This window comes from Melanerpes formicivorus, unplaced genomic scaffold (assembly GCF_026170545.1).
Source record: "Melanerpes formicivorus ecotype bairdi unplaced genomic scaffold, bMelFor1.0.p_v2 SCAF_2, whole genome shotgun sequence".
NCBI lineage: Eukaryota > Metazoa > Chordata > Aves > Piciformes > Picidae > Melanerpes > Melanerpes formicivorus.
In genome coordinates, this window is record NW_027142354.1 from 9570325 (window position 1) to 9588791 (window position 18467).

Sequence of the window (18467 nt, forward strand, 5' to 3'; positions counted from 1 at the left end):
GCCAGAGATCCATAGCTGTAAGATGAGGAGCAAAATCTGTGAAATGCCTTATGACTAATAAAACCTGAACCACAATGTATATTTGTTAGGGTGTAATTCACTATAGGGTATCCTATTATTTATTTTATCCCTATCTACTGCCAATAACCTCACCTGAGGTGGGATTACACACGTCAGGTATGATGGATGGGTTAGGAAAGAGGTGGAAAGAGAGCAACCACTCATTTGTACCAATTAAACAGTATAGTATTTAGAATAAAAAATAAACCAAACCAGGTTGGAAGAGACCTTCAAGATCATCGTGTCCAACCCATCAACCAATCCAACCCACCCAAACAGCTAACCCATGGCACCAAGCACCCCATCAAGTCTCCTCCTGAACACCTCCAATGACGGTGACTCCACCACCTCCCCGGGCAGCCCATTCCAATGGGCAATCACTCTCTCTGTATAGAACTTCTTCCTAATATCCAACCTGAACCTCCCCTGGCACAGCCTGAGACTGTGTCCTCTTGTTCTGGTACTGGGTGCCTGGGAGAAGAGACCATCATCCGCCTGTCTACAACCTCCCTTCAGGTAGTTGTAGAGAGCAATAAGGTCACCCCTGAGCCTCCTCTTCTCCAGGCTGACCAACCCCAGTTCCCTCAGCCTCTCCTCACAGGGCTTGTGTTCCAAACCCCTCACCAACTGTGTTGCTCTTCTCTGGACTTGTTCCAGCAAGTCAACATCCTTCCTAAACTGAGGGGCCCAGAACTGGACACAGTACTCGAGGTGTGGCCTAACCAGTGCAGTGCAGTACTTCCACAAGTATTGGTACAATGAAGAAGCCTCTTGCTTCTGCAAACTTATTATTGTTGTCTGTCCACCTCATCACCTGACTTCATAGATAAATAGTTCTTTGTATTTATTTTCCATCACACAAGGAAGCAGCATTACATACTGAGTTACACCAGGATTCACCCACTTGGATGATGTCTTTTGAGGCAGAGGAGACTACACAACCACAAAGATGGTATAGAAGAAGAAACCATAAGTATAAACCTTCTAAATGTTGTGCTATAAAATCTTTTCTATTTTACTATTACTAGGGGGACAAATGTAGAAGAAACAAAGGGGAAAATGGAACTCTGGAATTAACTTCTACTGGAGATATTAGAGGCTGTAAACTCAAAAGGAGATTAGGCAAATTCCTAGGAGATTGGTCTGCCCTCCAGCTTCTGGTAATTAGCAGCTTATAGAGTACTTGAGCCTATGGTTGCCTGTGGAAGACAATGCTTAACCCTTCACTGACCAGATGATCTCCTGCTACTTGCCCTTTTTCACCTTTACACTCTCCCCTAAGCGACTGCTACAGGCCATTAAAACAAAGAACACAACGAAGTGATGGAGTTTAGATCTGCTACAGCTTATGTAATGCTATCTTAGCTTCAGTGTCCAACGCAGCACTGGAGAATATCCTTTTCAGGCATACAGGACTGCATGATTTTGGCAATCTAACATATTCTGCAAGTGTACTTGCAGCAAGACACCTACGTAGTTAAAAAAACCTGCCCGAGTTTTCAGACTGCATTTCCAAATACAGCAGTCTTGTGAGAGTCTGAAGGACAGCTTCAGGGCAGCTAAAATCCATCTGGGATGCTTTGCATTTTGATCTGGACACATTAACAAGACTGACCAGAAGCTGAGAGAAGAACTGCTAATGTAGTTAAAGGAACTGGAACAACCAAGAAGTTAAAAGCTAGAGGAAAATACATCTGATGTAAATAATTTTAGCTGAAGCTCTGTGTAGACATAATCTGTAAGGAATTTGAGGGTAGTGAAGAAGAAAGACAGAAGGCCAGAATTTCCTATCTCTGTTTTTGATCACCCATTGGAATTAACAGAATCACAGAATTGTTTTGGTTGGAAAAGACCTCTAAGGTCATTGAGTTCAGTCATTGACCTAACACCACCACAGCCACTGAAACATGTCCCCAAGTGCCATGTCCACACATTTCCTGAACACCAACTTGGGCAGCCTGCTCCAATGCCTGACCACTCTTGCAGAAAACAAATTTTTCTCACTCTCTAATCTAAACCTCCCCTGGTGCAATTTCAGGCCATTTCCTCTCATTCTGTCACCTGATAATGTGGAGAACAGACCAACTCCCATCTGGCTCCAACCTCTTTCCAGGGAGCCAAAGACCAATCAACACCTACTAAGAACAAACCAACCACCCCAAACCCATCTTCTAAGCCTTTGTGCCAGAATGTCCCCACAGCTGCTATTCCTGATCTGAAAGACAATGCCAGTTGCTTCATTTATTGACATGATTTTAGCAGAGGTATCACAGATAGATACTAACAACAAACCAACCCCAATCCTTGGGATGATTTAAATAAAGCAGTATCTATTTTAAATCCACTGGGACAACAGCACTGAAATCAGCCAGCAACAAAGGAGCTGGAAGCTTGGAGAAGGGCAGGTTGTGCTAAAGCAAATTTCAAGTTGGCTAACCCATAGACTGAGCAAGGAAAACTTACATAAGAATTTGAACCCAGGAATAGAATAGAATAGAATAGAATAGAATAGAATAGAATAGAATAGAATAGAATAGAATAGAATAGAATAGAATAGAATAGAATAGAATAGACCAGACCAGACCAGACCAGACCTAACCAGGTTGGAAGTGACCTTTGAGATCATCAAGTCCAACCTATCATCCAACACTATCTAATCAACTAAACCATGGCACCAAGCACCCCATCCAGTCTCTTCCTAAACACCTCCAGTGATGGTGACTCCACCACCTCCCTGGGTATTTCTACAAACTGGTTATCTCATCTACCCAGCTAACCATCTCCCTTTGTACAGGATGGAAGCATTCAGATGAGGTGATCTGCTCTCACTGAGGCCCACTGATGGCATTCATGGAATGCAGCAGAAAAAAATAAACAAACAAAGGAATTACAGGAAAAGTAGCATAAGGAAAATATTGTCAACATAAACCACTGTACTGAAACAACTTTCTGAGAATAGCACACAGGACCTCACTTGGGCAGAGGATTAGAAAGTGGAGAACATGCAAACATCTGCAAGTGTGAGATGGATTAAGCAGCTGTACTTCTTGTCCAGCTCCAGCTCCTGTGCTTCTTCCAGAATTCTGCTGTTCAGTACACACACACAGACACACACAGAATGTCAGGGGTTGGGAGGGACCTCATAAGATCATCGAGTCCAACCTCCCTGCCAGAGCAGGATCACACAGTGTTACAGTGTTAGGGCTATGCTTAATTGTAAATAAGGCTTTCCAGAGGAAAAAAGTCTAGGGGCTGGGCAGAATAATGAAAGATAGGTTTAGCTTAATCAGAACAGAACAGAATAAACCAGGTTGGAAGAGACCTTCAAGATCATTGTGTCCAACCTATCATCCAACACCACCTAATCAACTAACCCATGCAACCAAGCACCCCATCAAGCCTCCTCCTGAACACCTCCAGTGACGGTGACTCCACCACCTCCCCATGCAGCCCATTCCAATGGGCAATCACTCTCTCTGTATAGAACTTCTTCCTAACATCCAGCCTAAACCTCCCCTGGTGCAGCCTGAGACTGTGTCCTCTTGTTCTGGTGCTGGCTGCCTGGGAGAAGAGACCAACCTCTGCCTGTTTACAACCCCCCTTCAGGTAGTTGTAGAGAGCAATAAGGTCACCCCTGAGTCTCCTCCTCTCCAGGCTAAGCAACCCCAGCTCCCTCAGCCTCTCCTCATAGGGCTTGTGTTCCAAACCCCTCACCAACTTTGTTGCCCTTCTCTGGACTCGTTCCAGCAAGTCAACATCCTTCCTGAACTGCAGAGTTCATTTTTCCATTTGTTGGGAAAAAGCCCAAAACATCCCAAACCCAGAATCTCGGCAGAAGTTAGCATGCCATTAATAATATTGTCATATCCATGGCCTACCCGTTTTCTTGGCATTTTTAGATCCTTCACTACAGAAATGGAAAAGTCCATTTTAAAATGTAATTGATGTTGTTCTCTCTATTGCTCCACACCTGGATGAGAAATCTTCATTGAAGTTCAGTTGCGAGCCTCCTTACCACAAACTTACAGGTCAGATATAAAGCCTCTCCATAATAATAATTCAAAGCTTTTCATTACCATTCAGGCATTCAATTGGTTAACTGAATGTATCTGTGGAGAAGACACTCAGAGGTAGGTGGCAAAATCACAGTATCACAGTATTGCCAAGGTTGGAAGACACCTCAAGGATCATCGAGTCCAACCTATCAACACAGACCCATGACTAGACCATAGCACCAAGTGCCACGTCCAATCCCCTCTTGTACACCTCCAGGGATGGTGACTCCACCACCTCCCTGGGCAGCACATTCCAATGACAAGCGACTCTCTCGGTGAAGAACTTTCTCCTCACCTCCAGCCTAAATTTCCCCTGGTGCAGCTTGAGACTGTGTCCTCTTGTTCTGGTGCTGGTTGCCTGGGAGAAGAGACCAACCCCTTCCTGGCTAAACCTCCCTTCAGATAGTTGTAGAGGGCAATGAGGTCACCCCTGAGCCTCCTCTTCTCCAAGCTAAACAATCCCAGCTCCCTCAGCCTCTCCTCATAGGGCTGTGCTCAAGGCCTCTCACCAAAATGAGAATCTCTGCAGCACCACTTAGAATTACATACCACAAAAATCATGATCATGTTCAGAAACATAATTTTAAGTCAACTGTGAAATAGAAATGGTTTCTGTGAACCAAGAATTCATATAAGAGCTGTTTGAAAACTTGAGTGCCAACATGGTAAACCACCTCAACTCACAAGCAAATTTATCCAGGTTTCTTTTCTCTTTCGTGATGCAAAGTGAAGACGCTTGAAGCCTAGGGGAAATCAAGCAATGCTCATTTTGTTTAAAACACAGGAGCAGGAACACCAATAATAGATGATGGTGCCAATCTACCCTCTGCAATAAATGTCTGTTAATAAAACTAACAATTGTTGGCAGTAGATATATAGGAAATAATGCAGCAGAGCACAGCATTTTCCTTAGGGTTTATGAAGATCAATTGCCTTGAAAAGCTAATCCAGTTCCAGTCCAAGACCTGCACTGCTGGTCAAAAGCAGCAGCAGAGAACAGTGTAGTGGTGAAATCAGCTGCCTTCATTCTGCCAGGACTCTTGTTCTCAGCTGTAACTGAACCTCAGTCACAGAGCTGACACATGACATGATGGGGAGGAACAGGGATGAAGGTTCAGCACAGCAAGCAGTCAGACAACTTCCCATCACAGAACCACAGAATCATTTTGGTTGGAAAAGACCTTTAATATCAAGTCCAACCATTACTTAACTCTACCAGGTCTGGTGCTAAACCATGTCTCTTATCACCACATCTATGCATCTTTTAAACACCTCCTGAGATGGTGTTCAACCACTTCCCTGGGCAGCCTATTCCAGTGTTTGATAACCCTTTCTAATATCCAATCTAAACCTGCCCCTGGTGACACTTGAGGCCATTTCCTCTCACCCTATCCTTTATTGCTAGGGAAAAAGCAACACCCATCTTGCTACAGCCTGCTTTTAGGTAGTTGCAGAGAGCCTCCTTTCCTCCAGTCTAAACAAATCCAGTTCCCTCACCTGCTTCTTGAAAGACCTGGTCTCTAGACACTTCATCAGCTTTGTTGCCCTTCTCTGGACATGCACCAGGACCTCAATGTCTTTCTTGTAGCAAAACTGAACACAACACTCAAGTTGTGACCTCACCAGTGCTGAGTACAGGGGGACAATCACTTTCCTCGTCTTCTTTGTCACACAGTAGTGATATTCTAATACAGGCCAGGATGCTGTTGGCTTTCTTAGCCACCTGTGCACACTGCTGGCTCATGTTCAGCCAGCTGTTGATCAACATCCCCAGGTCTTGCTCTGATGGGCACCTTACCAGCCACTCTCACCCAAGCCTGTAGCTTTGCCTGGGGTTGTTGTGATCCAACTGCAGGACCTGACACTTGGCCTTGTTGAACCTCATACATTGGCCTTGGCACATTGATCCAGCCTGTCCAGATGCCTCTGTACAACCTTTCTGGCCTCAAGCAGATGATGTTCCCATCTAATTTGGTGTCATCTGCAAATTTACTGTGGGTGCACTCAGTTCCCTCACCCAGATCATCAATAAAGATATTAAAGAGAACAGGCCCCATTACTGTGCCCTAGGGAACACCACAAGTGACTGGCCACCAACTGGATTTGACTCCATTCACCACCACTCTGTCAGCCTGGCCATTCAGCCAGTTTTTTTACCCAACAAAGAGTCCACCCATCCAAGCCATGAGCAAACAGTTTCTCCAGAAGGATGTAGGGAACAGTGTCACATGCTTTACTGAAGTCCAGGTAGACTATATGTACTGCCTCCTTCATCCACTAAGTGGGTTGCTGTGTCATAGATGGAGATCAGGTTAGTCAAGCAGGACTTGCCTTTCATGAACCCATGCTGACTGGGCCTGATCACCTGGTTGTTCTGTACATGCCATGTGATGGCACTCAAGATGACCTGCTCCATAGCCTTCCCTGGCAATGAAGTCTGTAGTTCCCCAAATCTTCCTTCTAAACCTTCCTGTAGATACAGACTTTCCAATCTCCAGTCAATGTGGAGATAGCCCTGGTTAGCCAGGACTGCTGGCAAATGATAGAAAATGGCTTGGTGAGCACTTCTCAGTACCTTTAGGTGGATGCTGTCTGGCTCCACAGACCTGTGTATGTCCAAGTGGTGCAGCAAGTCACTAACCATCTCTTCTTGGATTATGAGGGCTTTGTCCTGCTCCCTGTCCCTATTTTTCACTTCAGGTGACTGGGTAGCCAGTGAACACCTGGTTCTGCTACTGAAGACTCAGTCAAAAGAGGTATTGAGTACCTCAGCCTTTTCCTTATCCTTGACCACTTTATGTGCCCTGCATCTAATAAAGGATGGAGATTCTTAGTCCCCCTTTTGTTGCTAATATATTTGTTGCCTTTAGTAGCACAAGACTGATTAACTTCTACTTAGGCTTTGGTCTTCAACATTCTAATTTTCTCTCTGCACAGCCTCACAACTTTGTAGTCCTCCTGAGCTGCCTGTCCCTTCTTCCAAAGACCATACACTCCCCATTTTTTCCTGAGCTGCAATCAAATCTCTCTATTCAGCCAGGCCAGCCTTCCTCCCTGCCAACCCATCTTTCAGCACATGGAGATGGCCTCTTCCTATGCCTGTCAAACTTTCTTCTTGAAGAATGTCCAGCCTGCTCCAGAACATAACTCCTTACCTTCATGAAAATCTGTAGTAGCCTTTCAAATCACTGCCCTCCAACACTACTAGTGCAAGGCACAGAGTGCCTGCATTGTCTGGGGAGTAGCCCCCAACTACAGGTATTCTGACCCCAAACACAGGTATTCTAGGTGTGGTCACTGAACACCATCACCAGTCCTGTTCAAAGAAACACATTCAGGCTAGACCCCAGTGCTCCATAAAACAGACCCACTGACACTTTAACTGTCTTACACCCAGTGAAACTTTCCACACTTCCTGCAAGACTGTTGTTCTAGGACTGAAAAAGACTCTTCTCCTTCACTCCCTGCTTTAGCCATACAAACACATGATACAAAGCACACAGGCAAAGATACCTTGCATTTGAAACATGCTCAAGTCTTCTCCAGACAAAAGTCAAATCTTTCTGGGAGCTGCAGTGAGACCATTTCCACTTGCTGTTGTGTGTATTACAATATCAGGTATATATTGATGCCAGACAACTGCAGCACATGGGATGCAGCAGCAGTGGTGTTGGCATCTGTGGCTTTACCCAGGTGTAAGATTTATGCTGCCACATACTCCTTACAATGGTTTTGCAACCTGCCTGGGCTAAGCTTTACAGTGATGCTAACAAGCACTTCAGCCTTTGCCTTCCTAGCCTGTGTCAATGCACCTCTAAAGCAGAGTCCCTCCACATCCCACCATGGCTATTCTTTAGTATCATTTATTCATTCGTCAGGTTGTCCATTCTGAGGTTTCCTCCACACAGATTACAATGCTACAGGACAGTGGCATATTTTAGATTACAAATATCAAGGTGCACATAAGGCTGGGAATGATAAACACTTAATAGCTGCTCAAGACAATCCTGAGGCAGCTCTGTGCAGCTCATCCAATGCAGTTCAGTGCTCAGTGTCACTGACAGTATTTCTCTCAACAGCAGCATTGTGTCAGTAGGATAGGAGGCTAAGATCCCCCCAGGCATAGGAAGGGGCCAAGAGAGGGCAAATTCCTTCTTCAATTAGTGCCAGTCACACTCTGAAGCGTATTGCCCATTACAGACTGTGTGATGCCTTCACACATTCAAGTTTTTCTATGCATATTCTGGTACTACCTGCATAAAACATGAAAAGACTAAGGCACTCTTTGGCTTTCTGCATTACTAAAAATGAAATAACTGACAGCTCATGCTTATGTAACAGATTCCTCTCAGTTCAGCATCAAGATTTCAAGCATTTCAACAATTTCTCAAAGTCTGAGTGACTTGCTTTATGGCTACAGAGAGATTCCAGTATTAAATACCTGCCTCCCCAAATTCTCCTTACAGAGGACAAGAGGTCAAAATGAGTAGCTTGGTATCTCACATGAGGGACTTCTGGTTAGCAAGCACAACATGATAATATTTCCAGCAGTTCAGAAACCAAGACATCTAGGTTGAAAGCACAGTGCTCATTATCCCAATCACAAACTAGCACTGCAGATCCAGAGTGGGGTTTATGAAGCTTACTTTATGGAAAAGAGCAGGGGAAAAAAGCCCTTTCCATTAAGTTTCAGTTTATGTAACAAACAACACATTGCTCCAAACACTGCAACGAATGTACTGTACTGCTACAAAATTCTTCCCAATCAGTTGGCCAAAATGGGTTACTGCTACGTGAAAAATGAGAAAGTTCTTTTCTGAACACAGGAAACATTTAAATAAGCAGGAAACAATGCAGATGGAACAGCTGTCTCTGAAAAGAATTTATTACTCTAGCCACCCTCCTCCTCTAAACATCCCCCAGCACCTAGCAGTGCTCTTACCTGTCCATGCTTAGAGGGGCTTGGTGTGAAACAATCACATGTGAGCAGGTGATGGGCTGCCCATTGTGCGGAGACTGCGCTTCATGCTGGAGCTGAGATCCTCCCGCAGGTTCCAAGGGAGATGCAGGACTGGTTATCACTACAGAGGGAAAACAGATTTTCATAAAAGCAAGTGACATCATCTACCTGCAGATTAGGATAAATCATTTCCTATGAAAACCAACACAGTCAAGGCAAGCTACAGTTTAAAAAATAACATCCCACGCCCTTCCCTCCCACAGCCCACTGCTTTTGTCCAGTTTTGGGGCACATGAGCAATGTTTCAGGTCAGAAGTAGAGGCTACAGATTTCAAAACTATTGCTTTATGGACAATGAACATTTTACAATGAAATAGAATAGAATAGAATAGAATAGAATAGAATAGAATAGAATAGAATAGAATAGAATAGAATAGACCAGACCAGACCAGACCAGACCAGGTTGGAAGAGACCTTTGAGATCATCACATCAAATCCATCATCCAACACCATCTAATCAACTAAACCATGGTACCAAGCACCCCATCCAGTCTCCTCCTAAACACCTCCAGTGTGATGACTCCACCACCTCTCCAGGCAGCCCATTCCAATGGCCAGTCACTCTCTCTATGAAGAATTTCTTCCTAACATCCAGACTAAACCTCCCCTGGCACAGCTTGAGACAATTCCAACACATAAATCAGTGGTCAGAGCAGGCTGCTGTCTGACAGAACATTATGCTGGCACTTTTCATGCAGCAAAAGAGAAAGGAATAGATCACTGGGAAATCATCAGTTTCATACACTAGTATTTCCTGGTTCCCATGTTGATCACTGACTGTAACCCAAAAGATAATCAAGAGGTCAAAAGTGTCCATGGAAAGAATACTCCTTTCAACAAGTGCCAAATCACTACTATAAAATCCTGCAGAGCGTGACACAAAATTAGAGCATCCTTGTGCTTCATCCAAGCACCACATGATAGATGTTACCGGCCTGCCTCAGGATGTTCCTTTAAAGTACAACTACAATCTTCTGCTTTGTATCTACAGCCACACTAATTCATATACAGCTTGGTAAACAGAAGCAATTGCACAGGAGGCAATTGCACACCACCCATACCAGCATCTGCTATGATAATCATGAGGACATATTTCTTGGTTACCCCATAGCTCACCTGAGAAGACTCTCCTTCGGCTGCTTTTGGTTTGCTAAGCTCTAAATGCTTGGCCTGAAGTCTATTACACCAAATGTCTTCATGTGATATTTGGCAAGTTTTTGCATGAAAAATATTAGCAGTATAGGTTTCAGTGTTTCCACAAGTGGAACAAGAGAGAAAGACATTTGCTTTAACATTGAAGAGAGAAAGGCATAAGAAAGTGCTGCTCTGGAAAGGCAGACTGTGTCTTATTTGGAAGCAGAGGCCAAATAAATGGCAAAAACTAATGGATTTTTGTTTTGCTGGGCTATATTTTGCCAAACAGTGGGACTGAAAGGAAAAAAAGATCACCATTTGTGTGTGGTCAGAAGTCTGTTAAAACATAATACATGAAGTCAGAGTTGACTGTAACACACCCATTAATTCATACCTTTAACTCAACAGCATATCTAGCTAAAGCAAAGCAGCCCTGAGGGTTTTTTCTTTCACTTGGAGCAATGAAGGTCCAATTTTCTTGTATGCCTTAGGAAACTGACTACTACTATAGTCTTCTACTGCTTTTTACCTCGTTCAGAAAAGCACTGGTCACAGGTTATAGAGTCTTTTATAGTTTCAAGAATTATTTAAGTGGTTTGTAGCACCATCAGCACCTGCAGCAAAAGATGGCATCCTGGATGCATTCTGTATTAGCAGCTCCCAAACTTCCCCCTTCCCTATCTCTAAGACAATACATAATCAGCTTCCATACACTTGTAATAAAATCTGTGTCAAGAGGTTTCTTGGCAGCGCTAATTTCAACATGAAAAAGAAGTCTACGCAGCCACTCCTCCATGGTGAAATGAAGATCAGCACCATTTAATCTCTTATGCTACCAGAGGGTAAAGGCATTTGATGGCTTGACTTCAGTGTTTTTAAATACTGCTAATTCATACTTGGTGACTGTTGGATATGGGTTACATTTTATTTTGCTTCCTTCATTGTAAGTATTAAACTCTTACATAAAATTCTACTTAAAATAGCCAGGGGGAAAAAAAAAAGATAGGAGAAACAGACAGGAAGACTGCAAGTGTGCATGTGACAGGGAAGCTCTAAACTTCTGAGGGAGCTGAGTTTTAAAGGAAACAGCAAAGCAGCAGGCATAGAAGAGGGAAATCACAGGGAGATGTCTGGGTAATGAACGGTTTGCTTTGGTGACTGAGACAAGACAGTGGAATCTGCCACAACCACATCTGTAATACTATGCAAAGGAAACTTCTACAGTCAGAATGAGGAAGGGATTTGTTTCTTTTCACTTCATAAATAAACTCAGCAGGCAACTGCATTAAACACTCTTGTGACTAAGCTGCTAAACCAGCTGACTCCTTTAGCAATGGCTACCTACCTATACAGAAAGGCTAAATACATAACATCTGCTAAGATTTCAGTTATACTCCCCTCACGATTTGCCCTACTGCAATGAGTGTGCCACGTTTCAGACCTGTGTCTCAGACCAACGTGCTTAGTAGGCATTGATTCACCTATTTTGCTCAGAGCACAGTTAAGCACAGTACCTGCTTCCCCAGGGCTATTTGCCTTTGATATATGTCCATTTTGCTGGTCACTGGTTTTCTACAAAGGAAGCACAGTTTTGTAAATTGAAAATAGCACTAAGGAAGTGAAACATGTTCAATATTTATGCCTGCTAAGTAGAAGCACTGACCTTATCTACAGCTTCTACACGCCTAGTTCTCTTCATGATCTCCTCAAGCCTCTACAATGAAAAGCAAAAGGGTAAATAGTGTTTTCTGGCATTAACTTAAAAACATCTCCTGACCCACAACTACTTGCCATTTATCAGTTGCATCAGCTTATTGCAAGAATAATAATGATAATTTATTACTGTTGACAACTTTCCTTTCACCTTCACATCAGGCAGACGAGGGTAGCAGCTCTTCTGAGGGTATATTTATGTCACAGTATCACAGTACCACAGTATCACCAAGGTTGGAAGAGACCTCAAAGATCATAGAGTCCAACCTGTCACCACAGACCTCATGACTAGACCATGGCACCAAGTGCCACGTCCAGTCCCCTCTTGAACACCTTCAGGGACGGCGACTCCACCACCTCCCTGGGCAGCACATTCCAATGGTGAACGACTCTCTCGGTGAAGAACTTTCTCCTCACCTCAAGCCTAAGCTTCCCCTGGTGCAGCTCGAGACTATGTCCCCTTGTTCTGGTGCTGGTTGCCTGGGAGAAGAGACCAACCCCCTCCTGCTTACAACCACACTTCAGGTAGTTCTAAAGGATAACGTTCTACAACTGAGGTACAAACCAACTGCTATAGCAAAATGAATTGCAGTTTCTCTGCATGCACTGAGTTACCTTCTTCCTTTCCAAGCGCTCTTGCTCTTCTCTTTGGAAATGCTTCTCACGCTCTAATCGAATCCGCTCTGCCTCTTCCCGTTGGCGAGCCTCCTCTTCTTTCTGAGTTGATGGTAAAAGAAAAAGAACTGGGAAATAATTTACTACTTGAGGGTAAATTTAGAATAGAATAAACCAGGTTGGAAGAGACCTTCAAGATCATCGTGTCCAACCCAGTGCTGGTTGCCTGGGAGAAGAGACCAGCCCCTACCTGTCTACAACCTCCCTTCAGGTAGTTGTAGATAGCAATAAGGTCTCCCCTGAGCCTCCTCTTCTCCAGGCTAAGCAACCCCAGCTCCTTCAGCCTCTCCTCATAGGGCTTATGTTCCAAACCCCTCCCCAGCTTTGTTGCCCTCTGCTGGACACATTCCAGCAAGTCAACATCCTTCCTAAACTGAGTGGCCCAGAACTGGACACAGTACTCAAGGTGTGGCCTAACCAGTGCTGAGTACAGGGGCAGAATGACCTCCCTGCTCCTGCTGGCCACACTGGTCCTGATCCAGGCCAGGATGCCGTTGGCCTTCTTGGTCACCTGGGCACACTGCTGGCTCATGTTCAGCCTACTATCGACCAGTACCCCCAGGTCCCTTTCTGCCTGGCCGCTCTCCACTGATATCCACACTCATATCTGCTCTCTACACTGATATCTGCTTAACTATGCATATCTATAAGACCCTGAAAAGAAACTTTCAGGGTTTACAAGTCACCAAGAACCTTCTTCAGACTGAATTGCACATTTCTTGCTTATTCTCCATGTTTTGTATATCATTAAGAGTCGTATAGCTAAATGATGGACATCATATTTGGTTCTGTGCTTGTTCTGGGGCACATGCATGGAAACACATCCGATGAAAAAGAAGGAATAGATTTCCTAACCTTCACCATTAAAGCAGCAGCCAGGAAAGTATTACAGAGATTCACATTTTGAGTGGTGGATGGTTTTGAGAACCAAACAAAAGCAGCCGAATTTTGGAGGGAAGTGCATATAAGAAGTAAGAGGATACATGAGAAGAAAAGAACCCTCACCCAAGTGCTTACTGCAGCCTCTCCTGAAGTCAGTAAAGGAACAGCATTCCCATCCAATATGAGAACACTTGAAAGACAGTACTGTGATTTATTTTCTCTTAGGTCTTTTGAGTAGCTGCTCTGATACCAGGACTGTACTTCTTGACTTGATGAAAGTGATCAAAACCCGTTCCTCTTACTTGTTCCACACAAAAGCAATATTGGGCAATGTCTCCAACACTCTGAATAGTTAGTTACCTTGGCATCTAGACTTTTTATAACTGTGGGGATAAAACATTCTGTGGCATAACACCATTCATTAAAACCCTCCAACACTACTCTACTGACTTTTCCATCACAATCTATCAGGAGTGGGAAGGGATTTTTCTCTAAGTAAATAAACTATACAGGGAAAAAACCCAAACCCAAAACTCATCTCCCTACCACATGTTTTTGTCAAGAAAAAATATCTTCACTCTTTGAAGCACTCTGTGGAATGAACTCTGCCCCAACTCTATTCCCTTTATACGCTGCACTTAAATTTTAGAGATGCCTCTAATCCAGGTGCTGCATAAGAGATGGTGCTTCATCCACTTCACTGCCATCCAGAGTGGCATGGGAACTGCAAGAGGGGAGCACACCTGTTTTTGAATGCGCTCCATCTCTTCCTTCTCCTTCTGTTCTCTCTCTTCTGCCTGTCGGCGCAGACGCTCTTCCTTTTCCTGCTCCTCCTCTGCATCCTTTCTTTTTTGTTCTGCTTCCTGCCTGCGAGCTTCTTCCTCTTCTCGCCTTGCTCTTTCTTCAGCTATCCTCTGTGATAGCTCCTCCTTCTTTTGCCTGCAGTCGTGAAACGAGCATAAGAAAAGTAAGGGGGAAAAAAGGAAAGGGAACAAAATACAAACCAAGCCACCAGACTTCTGATCCAAGACACCAGCACTGCAGAGCAGCTGGATAGAGGCTGAACTGCTGTCTCATTCATAAATTATCTGTGCTGCTTCCAGCAAGGGCCAAAGGAGATTTATGGAACATAAAAAACTTTGCAAGACAACAGCAATGCCTCTCCAGCTTGTGCCTGGTTTCACTAATATATGTCTTGCATACCTCTGCCTCAGAAACAGTGTCAATGACTTCAACACATCTTGCAAAGCACTTTCTGCAATTTCACTTTGTCATATTTTGAAATAGTCTACATTTTCAGAACCAAGCTTATCTTGATATTTGAATGTTACCACCTCACCTCACCTAAAGCTTCCTCTGTCCTTGTGTTACGGGTGTGAATAACTTTTCCCCTTCATCTTTGATATTAATACAATTATTTAGGACTTTGTAGGTTATCAAATCCCCACTCAGAATTAGAGGACAGATGGTCTTCCCAGTTTAAGAATCATCATCTGTTTAGTAGATTTTCATATGGGAGCTGTTCTATACAGGTGATATTCAATTGATGTCTCTCTGCAGTTACTTTCCTAGTTTTACTATCTCAAAAAATATAAAACTCAACGTTAAAGACATGGATTCACTTTGGATAGTTCAGGATGGTGTTTTCATTTCATTCTACTTGTCATGGTAGGGCCAAATGGGCCCAGCACAAACCCAGACAGGCTGAATGTGTCTAGACATAGTCCCCCTCTCCCTCCTGCTTCCTGCAGAGAGTCAGGGTAACACAGGAAAAGGAACAGAGACAGGACCATGCATGTCTGGGGTAAGAGCATGTGTACTGGCCACTGCTTCTCCCTGACCAGGCCTATATTTCTGCCTATAATGGCCACAGCTTGGCAGAATCCCTTTTTGTTGTGTAACTGTTTGTTGGCTTCAGTTGCCTTGTTGGCCCAACTGAATCTCAGGCAAGATATATAAGCAGGCTGACTTCTAGTCACCTTTGCCTTGCTTGAAGCCTTGCCTCAAGTTGCCCTACATGGAGTTGCCTGGTCCAAAGCCTGGCATAAAAGCCACAAGCCTACTCACTGCAAGCTAGAGAAGGCACAGGTCTTAGGAGCCAGAGCCAAGCCTTGGTTCTCCTTGTAACTAGAATTTTGCCATGTCTCAGTTTACCCAGGAAAGCCAAGAGCCCATTGCAGTGATAGCATCATAAACAGCCCATGTCCTGGTGAAGCCAGACCAGCCTGGGACTGCCTGGCATCCCTGCCAGAACCAGAGGGACCATGCTGTGAGTGAAGCTATTCTAACTGGTCTTGCCTTGTTCCTACATTAAACAGTGTTGTTAAAGAACTCAAGTTCCAGAGGCACAGCAGTCCTTTAAAAGGGTGCTCAACCACTGTTATAGCCACAGTAATAAGTATTCAGATGGCCATTCAGTTGCTAGTAGTAAACGAGACACAGTACCAATCACCCTCCAAGACTGCTGGGAGTCTTGATTTTGAATGAGAAGACAAAGAGGTTTAAGTCACAGCTGCTGACACCTAAATACTATCCATGGTAGAGGTCTTACAATTCAAAGTAAGAGTCATTGTGTCAGTCACACAGCTTGAAAACAGCTGTGCAGTGATCTCTAGCTTCAGAGTATAGTTTTGTTAATCTCTGAGGAAACAATGAACCACTGCAACAAGGATCTGTTCTTGCCTCCTGTCCTATTTTAAAGGACTACGTGGGATAAGTTTCAACCTTACAGATCTGCTTATGTGTACATTGTGCCTATGAAATACCTCAAGGGTAGAATTAGTCTTTGGGAGCAACTCACAGCTCCTGAATTTCAGTATTGTGCTTCATACATCACAATATAACAGAATATACCCAAGGTGCTAGGAAGCTGCTAAAAACATATCTTCTCCACTGCAGAAGTCTAGAATCACCTTTCAAGTTCTTCTCTCTCCCTCCTTTCTTGCTCCTCCCGTTCCCGCTGCTCACGGGCAAGGCGCCTCTTTTCAGACAACAGCCTTGTTGCTTCTTCAGGGTCAGTTGTACCTGCAGAGGTCTTTGTGGGGACTGGTGGTGGAGAAAGAACTGGTGGAGCAGGAGGTAGGGATGGGCTAGCTGCTGAAACAGATGGGAAGGAAAACTTGTTTGTACAGACGCAGCAGGTATTTTGAACTGTCAATGGAATCAGATTCCGACCTTGGGGAGATACATGTAAAGTCAGTCATCAGGAACTGCCAGGAGATGATTTTACATCTACATTTCCAACCACCCTTTGAGATGTTAAAGCATTTTCCTCACCCCATTAACAGCTTCCTCCCTGATTCCCCTCTCCTACACCTCATCATGTATACAAACACAAATTCAGCTCCTTGCTCTCTGCTGAATGCTCATGTGCTCACTCCTGTGCAGGTCTTTCTATAACTGCTTCAGGCCTTTCACCCTGTATTCAAGTGATATCTGTACACCAGTGAATTAAAGAGTGTCAGGGCCTGTTCACTAGCCCTGAGGTGAGTCGGCAGTTTAGCCTCAGCCAGAGCACTGTTCTCTCACATTACCAAACAGGTATTCAGCCCACCCCTAGGGAACAGTCCAGGCTTAGGCTAACCTCCTAGATGTTAGCTTGGAACTCAGAAAGTTCTGGGATGGTCAGATATAAAGAGGTTAAGTAATCTGATCACCTTACAGCTTGAGAACCCCTTTATAGCTATACTCTTTGTAGTTCAGGAGACAGAAGGTAAGAAAATGTGGGACTACAATTACAATCTGGATCAGAAACATGCTGGAGAGCCTTTTTAATAGTTAAACAGTGTAATAACAGAGTCCCTGCACCTCAGCCCCTTTTAATTTACTAATATTGACAGAGGCAGGGCTGTCACTCTCCACAGGAGAACAGCTTTGTACTACTTGGGGATCACTTCTTGCCTCAGGTGCCGAAGCTGGCAGCATAACAACTGGTTTGTTTAATGCACACCTGCCCTGCTGTCAGAGAAAATGTGACAACAGCTTACACAGGCACACCCAAAATGCCTTTAAAACTTCACTGGTATTAGTGAAGTCATGTGAGATCTGCCTGCAACACTTTAAAGAGCTCCATCAGTGATCACTACCTGCTGACCTGGCTCCTGTAACCACAACAGCTGGCAGGTAGCTGAGCCAGACATGATGAAGGCCAATGCAGTGGACTGAAGAAATCAGCTAATTTTGCCTGCAACACAGACCTAGGAGAAGCAGCAATATCCCTCTAGCCCCAAATGCTACACTTGCCCCTCTCTTTAGATTCTTGCAAGTTTGGGGAGTTTGAGCCTTTTGTGCAGTACAAAGCCTGCCCCCTAATCTCACATGTGAAATGCTTAGCCTGAGGTCACAGATGTTTGGTCTCAACCATCACTTCCTCTGGCTTTGGTGAAAGACACCCAGTTTGAAGTGCCACTCACCACTCCTTCTCTTCTGCCTCTCTCCACCAGTTTCTTTGATCTGAATACAAACTACTTCACTTCTCAGTATCTTTATCACACATACCCTGTTTCCATACTAAGTGTCCTTCTTTCAAACTCAATTTTTGGCTGACTCTGCAAAGAAGCTGAGCCTCTCTTCCTCCAGAGCTAACCCAAACAAGCATTGCAATGTTTCACTTGTACTGGGGAACTATGACTTGTAAACATTTGCAAAGAGATCTTTGCAAATCCCTGAAATCCTTCTAAATGGAAGCTTTCTCCTAAAAAGGAAACAGGCAAAAAGGTTATCAGAAGAGCAGTGAAAACTCACGCTAACAGGGCAATTACCTCATCACTTCTTTACATGCCCATGGCCAACAGATGCATCTGTTACAGTAAAACTCTAGTTTTCTAGCAGGGTTGTGCCCTGTGTGATAGCACCTGGGTATCCCCATCCAAAAGGACAAAGAAAAGGATGTGAATCCACATTGTGTGAGGCAGGCCTGCATGTTGTTT

At 44.2% G+C, this 18467-nt stretch overlaps 1 protein-coding gene across 10 annotated transcripts in view; it reads right to left on the bottom strand.

Annotated features, from left to right (window-relative positions):
- Positions 1-18467, bottom strand: part of MAP7 (microtubule associated protein 7) — a 148530-nt gene that overhangs the window by 4988 nt on the left and 125075 nt on the right. For 9 of the 10 annotated variants that reach the window (XM_068150207.1, XM_068150224.1, XM_068150232.1 and 6 more), the window contains 6 exons: positions 16452-16635; positions 14283-14478; positions 12598-12699; positions 11933-11983; positions 11784-11841; positions 9058-9196 (listed from right to left, as the gene is read on the bottom strand). In XM_068150207.1, coding sequence (XP_068006308.1) covers positions 9058-9196; positions 11784-11841; positions 11933-11983; positions 12598-12699; positions 14283-14478; positions 16452-16635 — 730 coding nt within the window. The remainder of the gene's footprint in view (positions 1-9057; positions 9197-11783; positions 11842-11932; positions 11984-12597; positions 12700-14282; positions 14479-16451; positions 16636-18467) is intronic. The other variant, XM_068150214.1, reaches the window with a different exon arrangement.